Here is a 15528-nt window from a genome sequence, read left to right as displayed (position 1 = left end):
AAATATGAGAATTTGGGGAGTGAAGGTAGGAACGGTGCCGCAAAAGAGATGTGGAGAAGAAAGAGAAAGAAGAGAAAAAAAGAAAAAAATTGTTTTTTATATCAAAAATAAAACCTATCATATGGCTACACGTACCAATAAGAGTTGATAAGAGTTGGTCTCAAAACTTACTAATTAAAAGGCAACTCTTATGTTTTTAATCAATTTTGATTTATTTTTTTGTCCCAAATAAATAAGAGTCTTGCTAAAGTCTCCCAATGGACTTGCTCTAATGAACACTCGTGGGAGTATCTTTATAGAAAAGCCAAAAGTGATATGGTTTTGTGTGATGACAATGATAACAGAAACTGGTCGGCGGAGTCACGAACTCTGTTAAAGTTGTCCAGTCAAATCTTCTTAAACTCAAAAAGACAAGACAAAAGATCAGCTTATGGCTCTTAAACCGATGCAAATGTCCCCACAATATCCTTAATTATTCATATTACGAGTTCCATGATTTCTCTAGTCTACATTTTGTGTCCATTTGATGAGACATTTCCTGAATATATGGACTCTGCACAAAGGACAATCACATTGATTTGTGTTCCCTCTGTTTCTCCCAAACTTTTGCCTTACTTATATCAGAACGTGGAGACTTCGTTAGTATATTTTCGATTGGATTTGAACAATTCCAAGTTATTAAAGAAAAAAAAGAGAGGTCGTTTTTGTTTATTGGTGATCTTCTCTCTTTCACAACCTTGAGTCAACCAACATATTAACCTTCTTCATCTAGAAAAGTTCTATCGTCATCTTGGGGTTTCTACAAATCTGAGTAGAAGAAAATGGAAGGTGGGTTTTATTCAGACTGGAATGATAGTTCTTCATCGTTGTTCGGATCAGAGAATCTGGAGGAAGAGTTGGAGGGGGGAAATGTGAGAAGTGAAGAGATTTTCTCCCAGATACATCAGCCTAAGACACCAAGGGAGCCAATGACGTTCCTGTCCAGATCATGGAGTCTATCTGCTTCTGAAATCTCCAAAGCTCTAGCGCAGAAGCAGAGACAACGGCGAGATCTGTTTTCTGTTTCCCAGAACAGTCTTAGAGTCTTCTCCCATGATGTTGCTGCAGATCCACTCATGGTATGATCCCTTTCCTGCTGATGCTTATAACTCTCTCTAGCTATTCTGACTATTCCTGGGACTTTTCAGTCAGACACTATCACTTGTGTAGGACATTTTCACTAGTTATTGAATTCTGATTTTGATGCTTCCTTGGTATTTGCAGGGAGAGAAGATCATGAACTCAGCTGGGGCACGCAGATCAGGGAGATTATCAAAGTGGTTTCACCACAAACAACACACCAACCAAAGCAACATGAGTAGGATTCCAAAGAAAAAAGATAAAATGCGGGTAGAGAAAGCCCGTGTTCACTCAGCTGTGTCCATTGCTGCTCTGGCAGCTGGATTAGCGTCTGTAACCTCTGAGGAAAGCTGCAGCAAAGAGTCAAGCTCAACGATGGCACTGTCTCTAGCCTCGGCAACAGAGCTACTGGCTTCGTACTGCATTGAAATGGCTGAGCAAGCAGGTGCTGATCACAAATGTATAGCTTCCACAGTTAGGTCTTCCATCGATATCCACAGCCCTGGAGATCTCATGACTCTCACAGCCGCGGCTGCAACTGGTAAGGCCTTTATTCAAAATTTGGTGTTTGAGGCTTTGATTGGGTTAGTAAGATGAAATTTGATCTGAATTTGTGGAAAACTGAATCAGCATTGAGAGGAGAAGCGGCTTTAAAGGTGAGGCATCCGAAGGAAGCAAAGAGTAATGCAACTATCACACCTTGCGAGAGGAGCTTCTCAGAGTCTCACTGGCCCGTAAATTGTCAGTTTAGATTGGAGGAACCAAATCTTCCTCTAGAGGGCGAACTGGTGCAATGTGCACGAAATGGTAAAATCCTATTCTTCTTAAATTCTGCCTGATTCATGACTGGTTCCACTAGTTAAAATGCTAACAATACTGAACTCTAACAGCAGGATTGCAGCGAATAAAGCGAGTCTGTGTCTATATCAACAAGAAGTCTCAGGTAATTCAGCAGACTGGATTTAATCTGTAAGAGAAAAATGTATTTGCTTCTCTATACTAGTTAACTTAAACCTCTATGAATTTCTCAGGTCATGATCAAACTCAAAAGCAAACACGTTGGAGGGGCATTCTCTAAGAAGATCAAATGTAAGCATTTTCTATTCTTACAAGAGTTAAGGAAATTACCTGAAACACGGAAGTCTGAAGCTTGTTGTTGCTTTTGAAGGCGTAGTTTATGGAGTCTGCGACGAGATATCTGCATGGCCTTACAGAAAAGAGAGGGAAAATTCCGAAGAAATCTATTTTGGTTTGAAAACAGGACAGGGTCTTTTGGAGTTCAAGTGCAAGAGTAAGATTGAGAAGCAGAGATGGGTTGGTGGGATTCAGACTAGTCTCCAGAAAGTAACATGCCTCGAGGCTGCCAAATGCTCCCTGGAATCACTCAGTGTCAGTGATCGCATGCGGTAGATAATCCTGTAAATACTTTACTATTCCCAAGTTTTTTTCTGCTGCGAATGAATCATCAATCTTACAGAAGATTCGTATAATATTCTCTTGAATCGTGCATACAAAAAAATCAGATGAGAATCATAGTCATTGGTATCGTAACTAGAATACAACAGTCTTGTTTGTGCCATAAGGTAATACCCTTAGTTCGCAGTATGATTTTATAGCTTTTGTGAGGCACTTTTTCTCTAGGTCCTCAGACTTCTGGACAAAGCTCCTTAGGTTATCTCGGTGGGAAACACTCTCAACCTGAAATAAGCCAAATTCAGACAGATTAACTGAGAAAGCTGCTGAGTACATTTATAATGACAACCTTCTGAAAATACTACCAATCAACTAGTTGGCAGATGAGTTACCATTTGTTCAATGATAGGCCCTGAATCAAGTTCCTCGGTAACAAAGTGACTCGTTGCTCCAATTAATTTGACTCCTGCATCAAATGCCTGCAAACAGAATCTAGAATATAAGTGCCAAAAAGACAACAAAACAACCCACTACGACTCTACGAGAAGGTAGAGCCAAGACAAAACTCAGTGACCTGTTTCGCAGGATTTCCGCCTTTAAATGATGGTAAGAGACCATGGTGGATGTTGATTACATCCTTTCCATAACCTTTCAGAAAGTTACCCGACAGAATCTGCCAAAAAGGTATGAATTCTCTTTTTCTTAGTGAAGCTATTCTTGGTTAGAAATAGACAGAGCAACTACGCTGTATGCAGTAATATTCATCTAAAGGCTGACGATGACTGCTTGGTAACATGATTGCTACTAAACATTTGATCAAAGAATTAAAAGAATAGAGATAAGGCAAGGACCAAAAAGTCTGATTTACCTGCATGTATCTAGCAAGAACAAGGAAATCAGTATCTTTAACCAATTCGAAAATCTCATCTTCTCTTTTATTCTCTTTTGTTGTCGATACATAATGATAAGGGATGCCATGCCTCTCAAGAAACCGCATAATGTGAGTGTTTGAAGCTCTTTCATGATTGCTACAAACACAAAAAAAAAAATATTCAAGCAGCATAAGCACCCGAGACACTACTAGACATACTGAGTCAGTCAGATGAAAACAGGAACTTGTATAAGCACACCTTATCACACAGGTAATATCCACGGGGAGTTTCCCGTCCTGCCATTTATGCAACATTTCGACAAGACAATGATCCTGTATATAGAATCACATACTATTCAGCAGGACATACAAAGAGTAGAAGGAAAAAGGGAAGTTGCGAAGATTTGAATACCTGTTTTGAGAGTAGAAGAGCTATCTTATACTTGGGATCTATAGAAGGCACACGGACAACAGAGTTCAAGGCACCATATGTTTGTGCAATGGTTTGAAAATCTTCATCGACTTGGTTTCTCGGCCACTTAACCGGATCAAAGATAAACTCGCTGTCAAAAGAAACCATTTTTGTTTTTTTTTTTTCAAAACAACTAAACACCAAAACATTCAACTCCTAGATTCATTCATTATCAAGAGAGCTTAAAGTCTAAAGCTTTGAGAAAGTTACTAATAAAAAAACCTGCGGGAGTAGAAGACGTTCTTGTTTTCAGGAACAAAAACATCGTAGCCAAGAATGTTGCCGCCTTTAGCTGCAATACAATCTGATAGCTTTGCTACAATCCCAACAGCATCCTACCATTCAACATAACAAACAAACCAAACAAAAAAAGGAGTATTAATTGAAATTGATTTACGATTCTCGAATCAACAGAGCATGATTTATGAAGGAGTGAGTTGTTGTGTACCTGACAATGGAAGACATGAACGCCAGGAATGAGAACAGGGGAGACGGAGGAATCGAGGGACTCGCCGTGGAATCGAGACGATTTGAGAAACGAACTCTTAGCGAACCCAGAAGCTCTCAAGGAGATTCGTCGTATCATTGGTCTCTCTTCTTCTCTTCGCTTCAAGCCTCAACGAGAGAAAGAGAGAGAGACCAAACTACGGTCCCGATTCCCCAGAGGATCGCTCCACTCATCCATTTTGTTAATTTTTTTTTTGTCGTCCAAACATGTGTGTATACGTATTTAATATTGTTTTTTCTTAACTGAGATCTGTATTTTTTTTTTTTTTTACAATAACTGAGATCTGTACTTTTTTTTGGAAAATGTCGTAAAAACTAGATTTTAATGCGCGGTACAATGTGGGACTATATTTTTAAAAATTTAAATTTAAAAATTATGTTATATTTGTTTATTATTTTGTGGTTGTTTATTAATTTTTACTTTATATAGTTATAAATAGTTATTGAATTCATCTCATAGTTTACCATGAAAGAAATTTTTCTTTTCATAACTAATTTTTATGATTTTTAATTAAATGATTAAGTTCTTTGTTTTTTAATATAATGTTACAATGTTATCTAGGTTTTGACATACGGTGCATCGGATTAATGTATTTTTTATATAGAATAGTATAGAGATATGTGGGAAGTAAAACTAACTTTACTGGTTTGATGTATATACAAATTAATTATTTTCATTTGGAATTTGATCAATTAAAATTAGTTGTTGTAGTGAGTTTTTTTTATCTAGATTTTGACACGTGGTACACTGTATTAGTTTGTTTTTTAAATAGATAATGTTACTCTGTATAACACTATGTAGTGCACATATAACTCTAGATAGAATATGCAAGTGAATAAATTCTAAACTCATATTCGGATATGCTAATTCTATAATTTATTAAATTAGTTAATAATTAATTTATTCATTTATCTTGGAAGGCTTTAATTCTATAATTCACAGATTTTTAATTTTAATATTTAAATTATAGAAGTTTTTTTTAGTGTTTTTAAAATTTTACTCGTGCTACATGTGTATTCTAGTAATATTTTTATCATGTGGTATACATTCAAGATTATTTCGCAAGAACTAAAATCTACATAAAAAATAAGAACTATAAACCATAATTCAAAACTCAATTAGAAACTGCAAAATATTTGATATGTACATTTTTAACATGAAAGAGAGATATATAGACATATGGAAATAAACTTTGCGTAAAAAAAAAGACATGAAAATAATTATTATTAAAAAAATTTGAATACATGAATAAGAAAGGGAAAGTGGGTTCCCTTTGAAACATCCGCCGTGTGTAAAAAAAAAATTAGAAAGGAAAGTCTGTCTAGATCCAAATCAACAATTTCTTACACCGATTCGATCCATCCAAATTTTGTAGATTAATCGTGGGAGCCGATACAAAGGTAAACAACTTTGAATCTCCTTTCACTTTATGGTTTTGGGTTTTCTATTTAAACCTGGTGTTTGTGTCTATTAGATTCAAGACCATGAATAGATCTTAATTTGATTTTTTCTCTCCTAGAAAATTGTGTGAGATCCATAACCACTTTCGAAATCAAAACAGTATGTTGGCTCATCTTATACATTAGTATAAAGCTAATAATATTTTGTTTGCTTTGTAAATAATCGCAGGTTGATAAAACTGCACTTCATTGTATCATACTTTTAACATGAAAAGTTAAAGGTAATCAACTACATGTGGAATATGCAAAATCAATAAACATTTATTTCATCTATCCTTGTATTACAAATAAACATTAGAACTGAGAATGAGAGTTAACCAAAAACATCTTTTATAAGAAACATAATAGCCATTAGAAAGAAGATTCTTTAGCCTTGTGTCATCTTCTTGATAGTCTTTCGCTTTGGAGCCTGTAAATGAAATCAAGAAACAAATTATATTAGTTTAATTAGAGATACGAATAAGTCAAACTTTTAGTCTAGATGCTTACATTGTTGTGACATGACCATGACAATACTTTTGGATCTCGAATATGATATAGTTATAAAATGAGTACAGATTGTATAAGAAACACACCACTCGATAGTAATAAAATCCGCTTTTGGTTTTGGTGTTGTTATGAGCTGTGGTGAAAGAGAACTATATATAGTGTCAATGAGAGAATAGGGTGTTATGTGAGTGCTTAAAAATAGGCTTGTGAGTAGATTTTTGTTAGGAGTTTATGGAATATGCTACTGTAGAATTATGGTTTTATAAGATATTATTGCTTCTCTTACGGTGTATTAGTAAATGCTATTTTCTTTGATTGTAGAAAAATGTAAGAAACAAAATTTGAAAGGAAAGCTGCAAAATCAATTTAGTGTAAATCGTTTAGATATTTTAGTTTCTATTTCCGAAAATAACTTAATGCTGTTTTATTTGTTTGCAGAAGAATTGAATCTTAAAAAATTGAAAAGGAAATTCGTAATCAAGTGGAGAGAATATAGGAAGAATACAAAGGAATAATATTTATATATTTAATAATAAATGGCAATGGCAGGGTTGTAAATAAGTTAGAACTTGAGGAATTTTTTCATAAATGTTTCTGAAAATGTATATATAGATTTCTAACTTTCAAATTTGAGACGTTTTAGTCACCAACTTTTAAGATGCCATTTTAATCACAAATTTTTCGTTGACTTGACCATAAAATATCAAAGTTTTGTTGATCTCACCGTTTTAGTCACAACGTTTATCTTCCGTTAAAGATCTAAAAAACAGAGTAAATTATACGTTATATGCTACCGTTTTGCATATATGACCACATTTTTAACGACAAAACAACATCTTTTACCAAATTGAAGAAACTAAATCCCCAAATCGATTCTAATTTCACAAATTCATAACCCTAAAAAGAAAACCCTAGATTCTCTCTACACTATCGATGGTACACCACACTCACCGACGCAACCAGATGTGTCAAAGCTTGAACTTGAACTCATTGGAACATAGAGATTGCATAAGAGATTTTGGTATTATAGAGAGAATTTGAGGTTTTATTTCTAAGGTTAGAGATTTAATAAACGTCGTGCCTAAAATGGTAACCACCGAAACTAATTCATCGAAGCTCCATGAAAAGAATTCTCTGAGAGAATTTAACAGCAAAAGGAAATCCAAATAAGCGTCGGAAAATTCTTCGTTCCTTCAACCAAGGACGCCATCTCTAAACGATTTCTGTAACTCGAGATCTTGAAAAGATCTAGTCGGAGAGTAATAGATTTAATCACACAACACCAATCACCAAACCAGATTTGAGGCATTTATTGGAAAAAAACTAGAAACTATAGAAATCGGCCTAAAACCGATTCAAAGCAAAAGTAAATATAAAGTCGGCCAAACCGCATGTGGAAGTCGATTTGCCTGACGGCGAAACCGGACATCTCTGCTAAAGGAGCCAGAAGATTCCGGGCAAGGAACCGACCAACCACTGCATAAGAAGCCAGTGGATGTCGGGCTGAAGCCGGTTACAACTAACCGGACGGCGAAACCGGACATCTCTGCTAGAGGAGCCAGAAGATTCCGGGCAAGGAACTGATCAACCACTGCATAAGAAGCCAGTGGATGTCGGGCTGAAGCCGGTTACACCTAACCGGATGGCTTTGCCAGAGAATTCCAGACTGCGGAAGAACGATCGGAAATCATCTCCCTCTCTCTAAAAAATATCAAGGTGAGAAGAGAGAGGAAAAGATTTTTTTTTTTTATAACTCTAATCAAAAATATCAAAATGGGCCCTTAATAAACAAAATCAAGGGCTCAAATAGGCAATGGCTTTGTAAATTAATATAATAAAACTAGACAATGATCCGCGCTGGTAGCGTGAGAACTTTTTTTATTTTGTTATTTGTTTTTATTTGTTAAGATTATGATTATGTTGTATCATTTATTTACATGTTATATAAATATAGTACTATATGGTGAGTTTTGAGACATATTAAACTACTAATAGGTAGGTCTCGAAACTAATACTGTTACCCATATTCAACCTGTTATTCGGCTTGTATCCTTCCCGAAAAGGGTACCTGCAACTTTATGGTCGAGTGAAGGATATTGTAATTATATTATTTGTGAGTACGTATTAATTTAATTTTTGATACCCATGTCGTTACCCGTCTCATTACCCATTTGTTACTCGACCCGTAAATATCCGTTAATATTTTGTGGTATTATATGTCAAAGTTCAACTTAGCTTTATTTTTAATGAAAATGATTGTTATTTGTATATTTTGTTATTTATATATGAATGACCGTGCTGTAGTGCGGGAAAATAACTTTTTTGGTTTTCTTTTTATAAAATTATTTTAATTATATTATTATGTACTATAATCATTTGGCATATTATATAATATAGTGTTTTTTGAATCAAATTATATAGTACTAATTATTTTTTGTGTATAATATAAAATAAATATATATGATAGACTATACATTTCTATCTACTTATGTACCTTTTATAAATACATATGTTTTTATCATAATAGCATATGTTTCATTTGCTATTTGTGTGGGATTTTAATAATAAGATTTTGGAATTATATTTTGTAGTTAAATATAATGGCATTTTGTGTAATATACCAAATAGGAGTAGGGTTAATTGTTTGGAACATTGCATAAATAATATAATAGAGATTATTAAAAATAATATAATATTTGCTAAAATCATGACACTATAGCCAAACAAATAGAAAACACAATTTCTAAAATCAACTATTTTTTTAATGTTTTCATTGATTTTGCTAAACATTTCAAGTGTTTATGCTGTTATATCAATTGATTGTGTCAAATTTTAGGTATGAAATAATAAAATTATTTAAAATTGGTTGGAAAATATGTCAATAATGGAAAATAGGTAAATTACAAAACAGTGGTTCGGTTTATATTTCTCACTATCAATGGGGGATCTCTCCTCATAAGATAAGATTTAATTATTTTATTTAAGGAAATTCTCTGCCTTATGGGATTTTTTATAGTAGAAAAAAAAAAAAAACAAGATACGAGAGAAAGAGAGAGAGAGAGAGCTCTTCTGTATCGAAACCCTAGATTTGGAGATCGATCTGCTTTCTCGTGAAGACGCTCAGCTCCTCGATTTCTATCCTGTAGATCTTCCTTTTTCAAATCTCACCCTTGATTCATTCTTCATCAAAGTTCTCTCGAAGGAGCTTGGAGCTAGCTACCGGATCTTACGAAGTGAAGCCACGGCCATCCGATTCTTTGCGACGGTTTCTTGTTTTGTAGCTGTGAAGACCTTAGGAGAGGAGCTTTGGAAGACATCTACGGCGCTACCAGAGATTTTTCCCCCTTTTTCTGCGATCTACTCTACTCGATTTGATTTGATGATTGATTCAAAAACACGGACCTTCTCGTTTCTGAATCTGTAAGCAGGATTTGTTGATTTTGGATTTGGTCTTGCTGCACCGCTTGGAGACGTTTCTTCTGTGGAGTCGAATCAGGCGAAGTAAAAAAAATTAAATTTTTCTAGGTTCTTTTTTCGTTTGTATTTAGTTTTATGATTTTGGAAATCAAAATCTCTGGCCTCGTTTTTTTTTTTTTTTATACAAAGGCCTTGATTAGGGTTTTCAAAGTTAGTAGCTTTTTTGTGTTTGTGTTCGTGTCAATTCAAAATTTATCATCTTTATAAAGATAAGTAATACACATATATGTATTTTTGGTTTATATCATCAGATACAAATTTTTCTCAATGGCAATTTATTACAAGTTTAAGAGTGCAAGGGATTATGATACCGTTGCCATGGATGGTCCTTTTATATCAGTCGGTATTCTCAAAGACAAAATTTTCGAAACTAAGCATTTGGGCACTGGTAAAGACCTTGATATTGTCGTCTCCAATGCCCAAACTAACGAAGGTTTGTTTTCCTACGTCACATTTGTGTCTGTGTCTCTCTCTCTTTGATAGTTAGTTTGCTACCTCAATAATTGTCTCTTCCTCATCTATATGTCAGCTGTTAGTTTGCTGCGTGAACTTGGTGTTGTTTATTGTCAGATTCTTATATGGTTTGTTACCAAATCAAGTGATTTCTTTTGGTTGCTTTTGGCCGTAGTTGGCAGCAATGACACAATCAATTTGATTACATTCTCTGTTCTAACTTTGAATTTACGATGATTATATAGACTAGGTTCGATTTTTCTTAGTTGGTTACTTTTGTGAACTATTGTTACGAAAGAGTTTGTTGGAATCTGAATTCTAGAATTTCTTGGGAAGCTTTTGTATCCTGTGTCTCGCCAACATTGTTTGTACCATGTGGCCTTTACATGTTCTCTGTTTTGAATTTTCAGAGTATCTGGATGAAGCAATGTTAATCCCAAAGAATACATCGGTCCTTATTCGTCGTGTTCCTGGACGCCCTCGCATCACTGTTATTACTACACAAGAGTACTTTCTCAGATCTTTAGTTTCTATATTCTTGGTCTACTTAATTAGCTGTTTATCTTAACTCGCCAAAATATATAAAAACATTGCATTTTACTGCTCCATCTTAAGCTAAACATAAGTTAGTTATTAAGAAACATTGAGATCCTCATGCAAAATGATGCAAATATCTTTACTTTGCAGGCCTAGAGTCGAGAATAAGGTGGAAAACGTTCAGGCTGAAACCACCAATATACCTGTTGCCGATTCATCTGCAGCTAAATATGTAAGTTGATTATAATGATCATTTCTCAGCTTATGATGGCATTGACTGCACCTAATTTTCTAACTACAAAAGTACTAATTTTCATCTTTGTTCACCTCTTAGCCTGAAGATGAGTGGGACGAGTTTGGGACTGATTTATATTCCATTCCTGATGCCCAAGATGCTCAGCATATTAATCCATGTCCTGATCTTGCACCAGCAGACGAGAAAGTAGATGAAGAAAGCAAAATTCAGGCGCTGATTGATACTCCAGCACTTGACTGGCAACGGTAAGCAATCTTCCAGAAATGGTGGAGTTAAAACTGTTTAATTTGTAAGAAGGTTTAACAGCCGTTTTAATTTTATTGAATGTAACAGACAAGGTCCAGATACTTTTGGTGCTGGGAGAGGTTACGGAAGGGGTATGACTGGAAGAATGAATGGACGTGGTTTTGGTAATTTATACTTTCTTTTCTTCTTTGATTTTGATTGAATTTCTGGAACGTCTTCATTAACTTGTGTCAAAAGATTTTATAAATGTTTTTATTTATTTGTGCATCTAGTTGTAAGATACTAAGTTTGGTTTTGTTGGCTTCAATAGGAATGGAAAGGAAAACGCCACCTCCAGGATATGTGTGCCATCGTTGCAATGTCCCTGGTATGTCAGCTTTGAGAATCATTATATTTCTCTCGCTTTTACGTATTAAAATATCATAGATAAAAAGTGTTAAGAGCATTTTGTTTACGGCCTCAGGACATTTTATTCAGCATTGCCCCACAAATGGTGACCCTAACTATGATGTTAAGAGAGTTAAACCACCTACTGGTATCCCCAAGTCCATGTTGATGGCGACCCCAGATGGTTCTTATTCCTTGCCAAGTGGCGCAGTTGCAGTTCTTAAACCAAATGAGTACGTTGTGTTGAATCAGTTTGGGAATATTGTTATTGGGTACTTCTTCGCACATATTGATTATATTTCTAATGCTTACTGTGCCTACAACAATATTCAGGGATGCTTTTGAGAAGGAAATGGAGGGATTGCCATCAACAACACGCTCTGTAGGAGAATTTCCGCCTGAGCTAAAATGCCCATTATGCAAAGAAGTGATGAGAGATGCTGCGCTTACAAGCAAATGTTGTTTCCAGAGCTTCTGTGACAAGTGTAAGTTCTTCTAGTGCATTCTGCTATTCCACAAAAGCCTTTTGTTGACCGTTGCCAGTCTGTTCTGCATATGCATCTTTTTCACTTCTATTTATATGCAATTCAGGTATCAGAGATCACATTATTTCAAAGTCAAGGTGTGTTTGTGGAGCAACTGATGTACTTGCTGACGATCTTCTACCAAACAAGACCCTCAGGGATACCATAAACCGTATTTTGGAAGCTGGAAATGATAGCACTGAGAACGCCGGCAGCGTTGGCCATATCCCAGGTCTGTCATTTATCTTACATTCATGTGTTTTTGTACTTTGTTTGATTAGTCCTCACTACTGAATCATCATGGACATAATATAGATTTGGAGTCTGCACGCTGTCCACCTCCCAAGGCTCTATCTCCTACTACATCCGTTGCATCTAAAGGTGAGAAGAAACCAGTACTTAGTAACAATAACGATGCTTCAACCATAAAGCCGCCAATGGAAGTTGCAGAGATCACAAGTGCCCCTCGGGCATCTGCAGAAGTTAATGTGGAAAAGCCAGTTGATGCATGTGAAAGCACTCAAGGGTCCGTGATTGTGAAAGAAGCAACAGTTTCAAAGTTGAATACCCAAGCTCCCAAGGAAGAAGTGCAGCAGCAAGTTGCTGCTGGAGAGCCAGGTAAAAGAAAGATGTCCTAATATTAGGTTCGCTGGACTTTGCGAATGATAAGTCTGATAGTCCACACTCTAGTTGCTGTTCATCAATGTAATACGTTCTTTTTGTCTTTGTACAGGAAAAAAGAAGAAAAAGAAAGCCAGAGTGCCTGGGAATGGTAAAAGCTTTCTTTCCTATGCTGATTGTCATTCATTGTCATTTTCAAAAGTCTATGTGAATTGAAAGGGAGGCCTAAAAGATGATTTATTTTTTGTGATTTGTTGCAGATATGCAATGGAATCCTGTGCCAGATTTAGCAGGCCCTGACTATATGATGCCAATGGGACCAGGTCCACAGTACTTCAATGGCATGCAACCTGGCTTCAACGGTGTACAACCAGGCTTTAACGGTGTTCAACCTGGGTTCAATGGCTTTCACCCCGGCTTCAATGGGTTTGGAGGCCCTTTTCCAGGCGCAATGCCTCCATTTATGGGTTACGGATTAAACCCAATGGACATGGGATTTGGTGGGGGTATGAATATGATGCATCCAGATCCGTTCATTGCACAAGGATTTGGGTTCCCTAATATACCACCACCTCACAGGTAAACCAACACACACTGAATGCTCTATCAAAGAAGAGCAATAAAGCTTTCTCAATTATAGTCTCATGAGGGAACTTTGTGTGCATGTGCAGGGACCTAGCGGAAATGGGAAACCGCATGAATCTCCAACGTGCCATGATGGGCAGAGATGAAGCGGAAGCCCGAAAAGCTGAGATGCTGAGAAAACGTGAAAACGAGAGACGAACTGAAGGGTAAAAAAATACTAACTCTATTTTACTAGACATTAATTAAGACGCAAGGATAATGCTAAAAGCTAAACGTGAGTTGTGTATGTATGTTTGTGAAACAGTGGGAAGATGTTTAGGGAAGGAGAGAATAGCAGAATGATGATGAACAATGGGACTTCAGCCTCTGCATCATCCATCAACCCTAATAAATCTGTATGTCTCCTTTTGTGGTCTCATCTTTATCTTTCTCTCTCCCTCTTCTCTTCTTATCTGTGTTTACTAGTGCTTTGCCCTCTTTATTTTACTAATTGGCTTTTATTTTTACGATCAGAAAATGACCTCTAATTAAAAAAAAAAAACACTTAAAAAAAAATACTAGGGAAGTATTTTCAGTAAATAATGATATGTTAATTTCTTTCACAAATATAATTTTCTGAATTATATTAAAATTTGGGTTTGTCAGAGAATCCATAGGAGAATTTTGCAATCTGAACTTAAAAATAAAAAACAATTAGAATGGCAGATGGCAAAAAAATTGAAAGAATCTTTTAAAGTAGGCCTAGTAGGTTCGCAAGGCTGGTCATTGGGCTATAGAGCCCAATTACCTAACTTTTTAAGGCCCGAATCTTATATTTTAATATTATTTGGGGTTTTAATGAATATTTTTACAGAGACAAGCACCTCCGCCACCGACTCACGACTACGACCGTCGGAGAAGACCGGAGAGACAATCCCCAGAGCACCCTCCACCGCGCAAAAACTTATCTCCGTCGCGCGATTCCAAGAGAAAATCCGATCGTTATCCCGAAGAACGGGATCGGCAACGCGACCGTGAAAGGTCTTCTCGTCACCAAGACCTAGACCGTGAACAGGACCGCACTCGCGACCGTCGCGATGAAGAGAGAAGCCGGGACCACCGTCACCACCGTGGTGATTCGGAACGCAGCCAGCATCACCACCGCAAGAGATCGGAACCTCGTTCATCGGAGCCACCAGCTGCAGCAGCAGCGGCTAAAGCAGAGATGATTGATAATAGTCACAAGTCAAGCGTGTTCGCTCGTATAAGCTTTCCGGAGGAAGAAACATCTTCCGGTAAAAGGAGGAAAGTATCATCGTCTTCGCCGCCTGCAGCCGTCGCCGTGGGAACATCGGTTCACCGACACAGCAGCAGTCGGAAGGAAATAGAAGTAGCGGATTATGAATCGAGCGACGAAGACAGACATTTCAAGAGGAAGCCGTCAAGGTACGAGCGATCACCACCGGTGGTGGTTGCTGATGTCAGTGAAGATAAACATCGATACTCCAAGCGTGGCAAGGGAGACCGAGAGAGATCTCGAGCTTGATTTTTCAAACCTTTTTTTCTTTGTTTTTTTTTTTGTATAATCGGAAAACAAAAAAAAAATGAGAATCTTGTTATTTTGCTGTAATCGAATTCTTTTTTTGACAGAGAGCTCTTTTTTAATCATCAAATGCTTTTTTTAAAAATATATTTTTGTAATGGAATTCGATTTTGCAATTGTTCTTGATTTATTTTGTTATCTTAATCTAACGATATCAATGACGACGAATCAAAGGATCAGATGTATTATAAATCCACTTATTTTGTTCTGTTTTGATATAATTATACCTCATTTTTTGTTAGGACACAAAAAAAAAAGGGAAACCTCATTTTTTGTTTATTTCTTTTGTTTACCAAGGAAAGAAAGAACAACACAAATCATCAATTCAGACTCCACTTTTCCCTCGCTTCTTACTGGGCCTTAGTGAAATATAGCCCATTAGGAATTTTTAAAAAATATGGAAAGGGGCGTTCCGAGAATTGAACTCGGGACCTCTCGCACCCTAAGCGAGAATCATACCACTAGACCAAACGCCCTATGTTAGCTATCAATTCCTCAATCCTACTCATTATTGTATGAGCAATAAGT

At 36.3% G+C, this 15528-nt stretch overlaps 3 protein-coding genes, 1 long non-coding RNA gene and 1 other non-coding gene across 8 annotated transcripts; 3 read left to right on the top strand and 2 right to left on the bottom strand.

Moving 5' to 3' along the window:
- LOC104772031 (VAN3-binding protein-like) lies at positions 635–2537 on the top strand. Of its 2 annotated transcripts, none has more exons than XM_010496674.2 (6): positions 635–1118; positions 1264–1660; positions 1750–1926; positions 2013–2062; positions 2151–2208; positions 2288–2537. In XM_010496674.2, the coding sequence occupies exons 1-6, from the start codon at positions 822–824 to the stop codon at positions 2527–2529; spliced, it is 1221 nt and encodes a 406-aa protein (XP_010494976.1). In that variant the 5' UTR covers positions 635–821; the 3' UTR covers positions 2530–2537. The 2 variants fall into 2 exon arrangements, with proteins under 2 accessions (XP_010494976.1, XP_010494975.1); XM_010496673.2 differs by having other exon boundaries at positions 2010–2062.
- On the bottom strand, positions 2578–4562 carry LOC104772032 (formyltetrahydrofolate deformylase 1, mitochondrial). Its single transcript, XM_010496675.2, has 8 exons — positions 4324–4562; positions 4098–4210; positions 3816–3966; positions 3663–3736; positions 3401–3560; positions 3107–3205; positions 2925–3011; positions 2578–2817 (listed from the first exon to the last, which is right to left on the bottom strand). Exons 1-8 carry the CDS (start codon positions 4459–4461, stop codon positions 2671–2673), a joined length of 969 nt encoding a protein of 322 aa, XP_010494977.1. The 5' UTR covers positions 4462–4562; the 3' UTR covers positions 2578–2670.
- LOC104772029 lies at positions 5655–7020 on the top strand. Of its 2 annotated transcripts, XR_764994.2 has the most exons (3): positions 5655–5783; positions 6013–6064; positions 6771–7020. It is a non-coding gene; the product is annotated as an uncharacterized LOC104772029 (long non-coding RNA). The 2 variants fall into 2 exon arrangements; XR_764993.2 differs by having other exon boundaries at positions 6013–7020.
- LOC104772027 lies at positions 9301–15070 on the top strand. 2 transcript variants are annotated; one of them, XM_010496670.2, is made up of 16 exons: positions 9303–9833; positions 10061–10242; positions 10673–10769; positions 10950–11031; positions 11134–11300; positions 11389–11465; positions 11612–11668; positions 11765–11921; positions 12022–12173; positions 12280–12444; positions 12528–12830; positions 12946–12984; positions 13094–13412; positions 13505–13624; positions 13723–13813; positions 14272–15070. In XM_010496670.2, the coding sequence occupies exons 2-16, from the start codon at positions 10077–10079 to the stop codon at positions 14941–14943; spliced, it is 2664 nt and encodes an 887-aa protein (XP_010494972.1). In that variant the 5' UTR covers positions 9303–9833; positions 10061–10076; the 3' UTR covers positions 14944–15070. The 2 variants fall into 2 exon arrangements, with proteins under 2 accessions (XP_010494973.1, XP_010494972.1); XM_010496671.2 differs by lacking the exon at positions 10061–10242 and having other exon boundaries at positions 9301–9833.
- Positions 15405–15476, bottom strand: TRNAP-AGG. The gene has a single exon. It is a non-coding gene; the product is annotated as a tRNA-Pro (tRNA).

The sequence above is a fragment of the Camelina sativa genome, chromosome 20 (assembly GCF_000633955.1).
Source record: "Camelina sativa cultivar DH55 chromosome 20, Cs, whole genome shotgun sequence".
Lineage (NCBI taxonomy): Eukaryota > Viridiplantae > Streptophyta > Magnoliopsida > Brassicales > Brassicaceae > Camelina > Camelina sativa.
This window is presented reverse-complemented; position numbering and strand designations above follow the sequence as displayed.

Bases quoted from the DNA above. Each gene is read 5' to 3' on its own strand.
- LOC104772031 (XM_010496673.2), top strand. From the start codon at position 822: ATGGAAGGTGGGTTTTATTCAGACTGGAATGATAGTTCTTCATCGTTG. The intron at 1,661-1,749 runs GTAAGGCCTTTA...AAACTGAATCAG, and splicing joins CACAGCCGCGGCTGCAACTG to CATTGAGAGGAGAAGCGGCT. The intron at 1,927-2,009 runs GTAAAATCCTAT...GAACTCTAACAG, and splicing joins GGTGCAATGTGCACGAAATG to CAGGATTGCAGCGAATAAAG.
- LOC104772032 (XM_010496675.2), bottom strand. From the start codon at position 4,461: ATGATACGACGAATCTCCTTGAGAGCTTCTGGGTTCGCTAAGAGTTCG. The intron at 3,967-4,097 runs GTTTTTTTATTA...TTCTTTTGACAG, and splicing joins AACGTCTTCTACTCCCGCAG to CGAGTTTATCTTTGATCCGG. The intron at 3,561-3,662 runs GTGTGCTTATAC...TTGTGTTTGTAG, and splicing joins GATATTACCTGTGTGATAAG to CAATCATGAAAGAGCTTCAA.
- LOC104772027 (XM_010496670.2), top strand. From the start codon at position 10,077: ATGGCAATTTATTACAAGTTTAAGAGTGCAAGGGATTATGATACCGTT. The intron at 12,174-12,279 runs GTAAGTTCTTCT...TATGCAATTCAG, and splicing joins CCAGAGCTTCTGTGACAAGT to GTATCAGAGATCACATTATT. The intron at 12,445-12,527 runs GTCTGTCATTTA...GACATAATATAG, and splicing joins CAGCGTTGGCCATATCCCAG to ATTTGGAGTCTGCACGCTGT.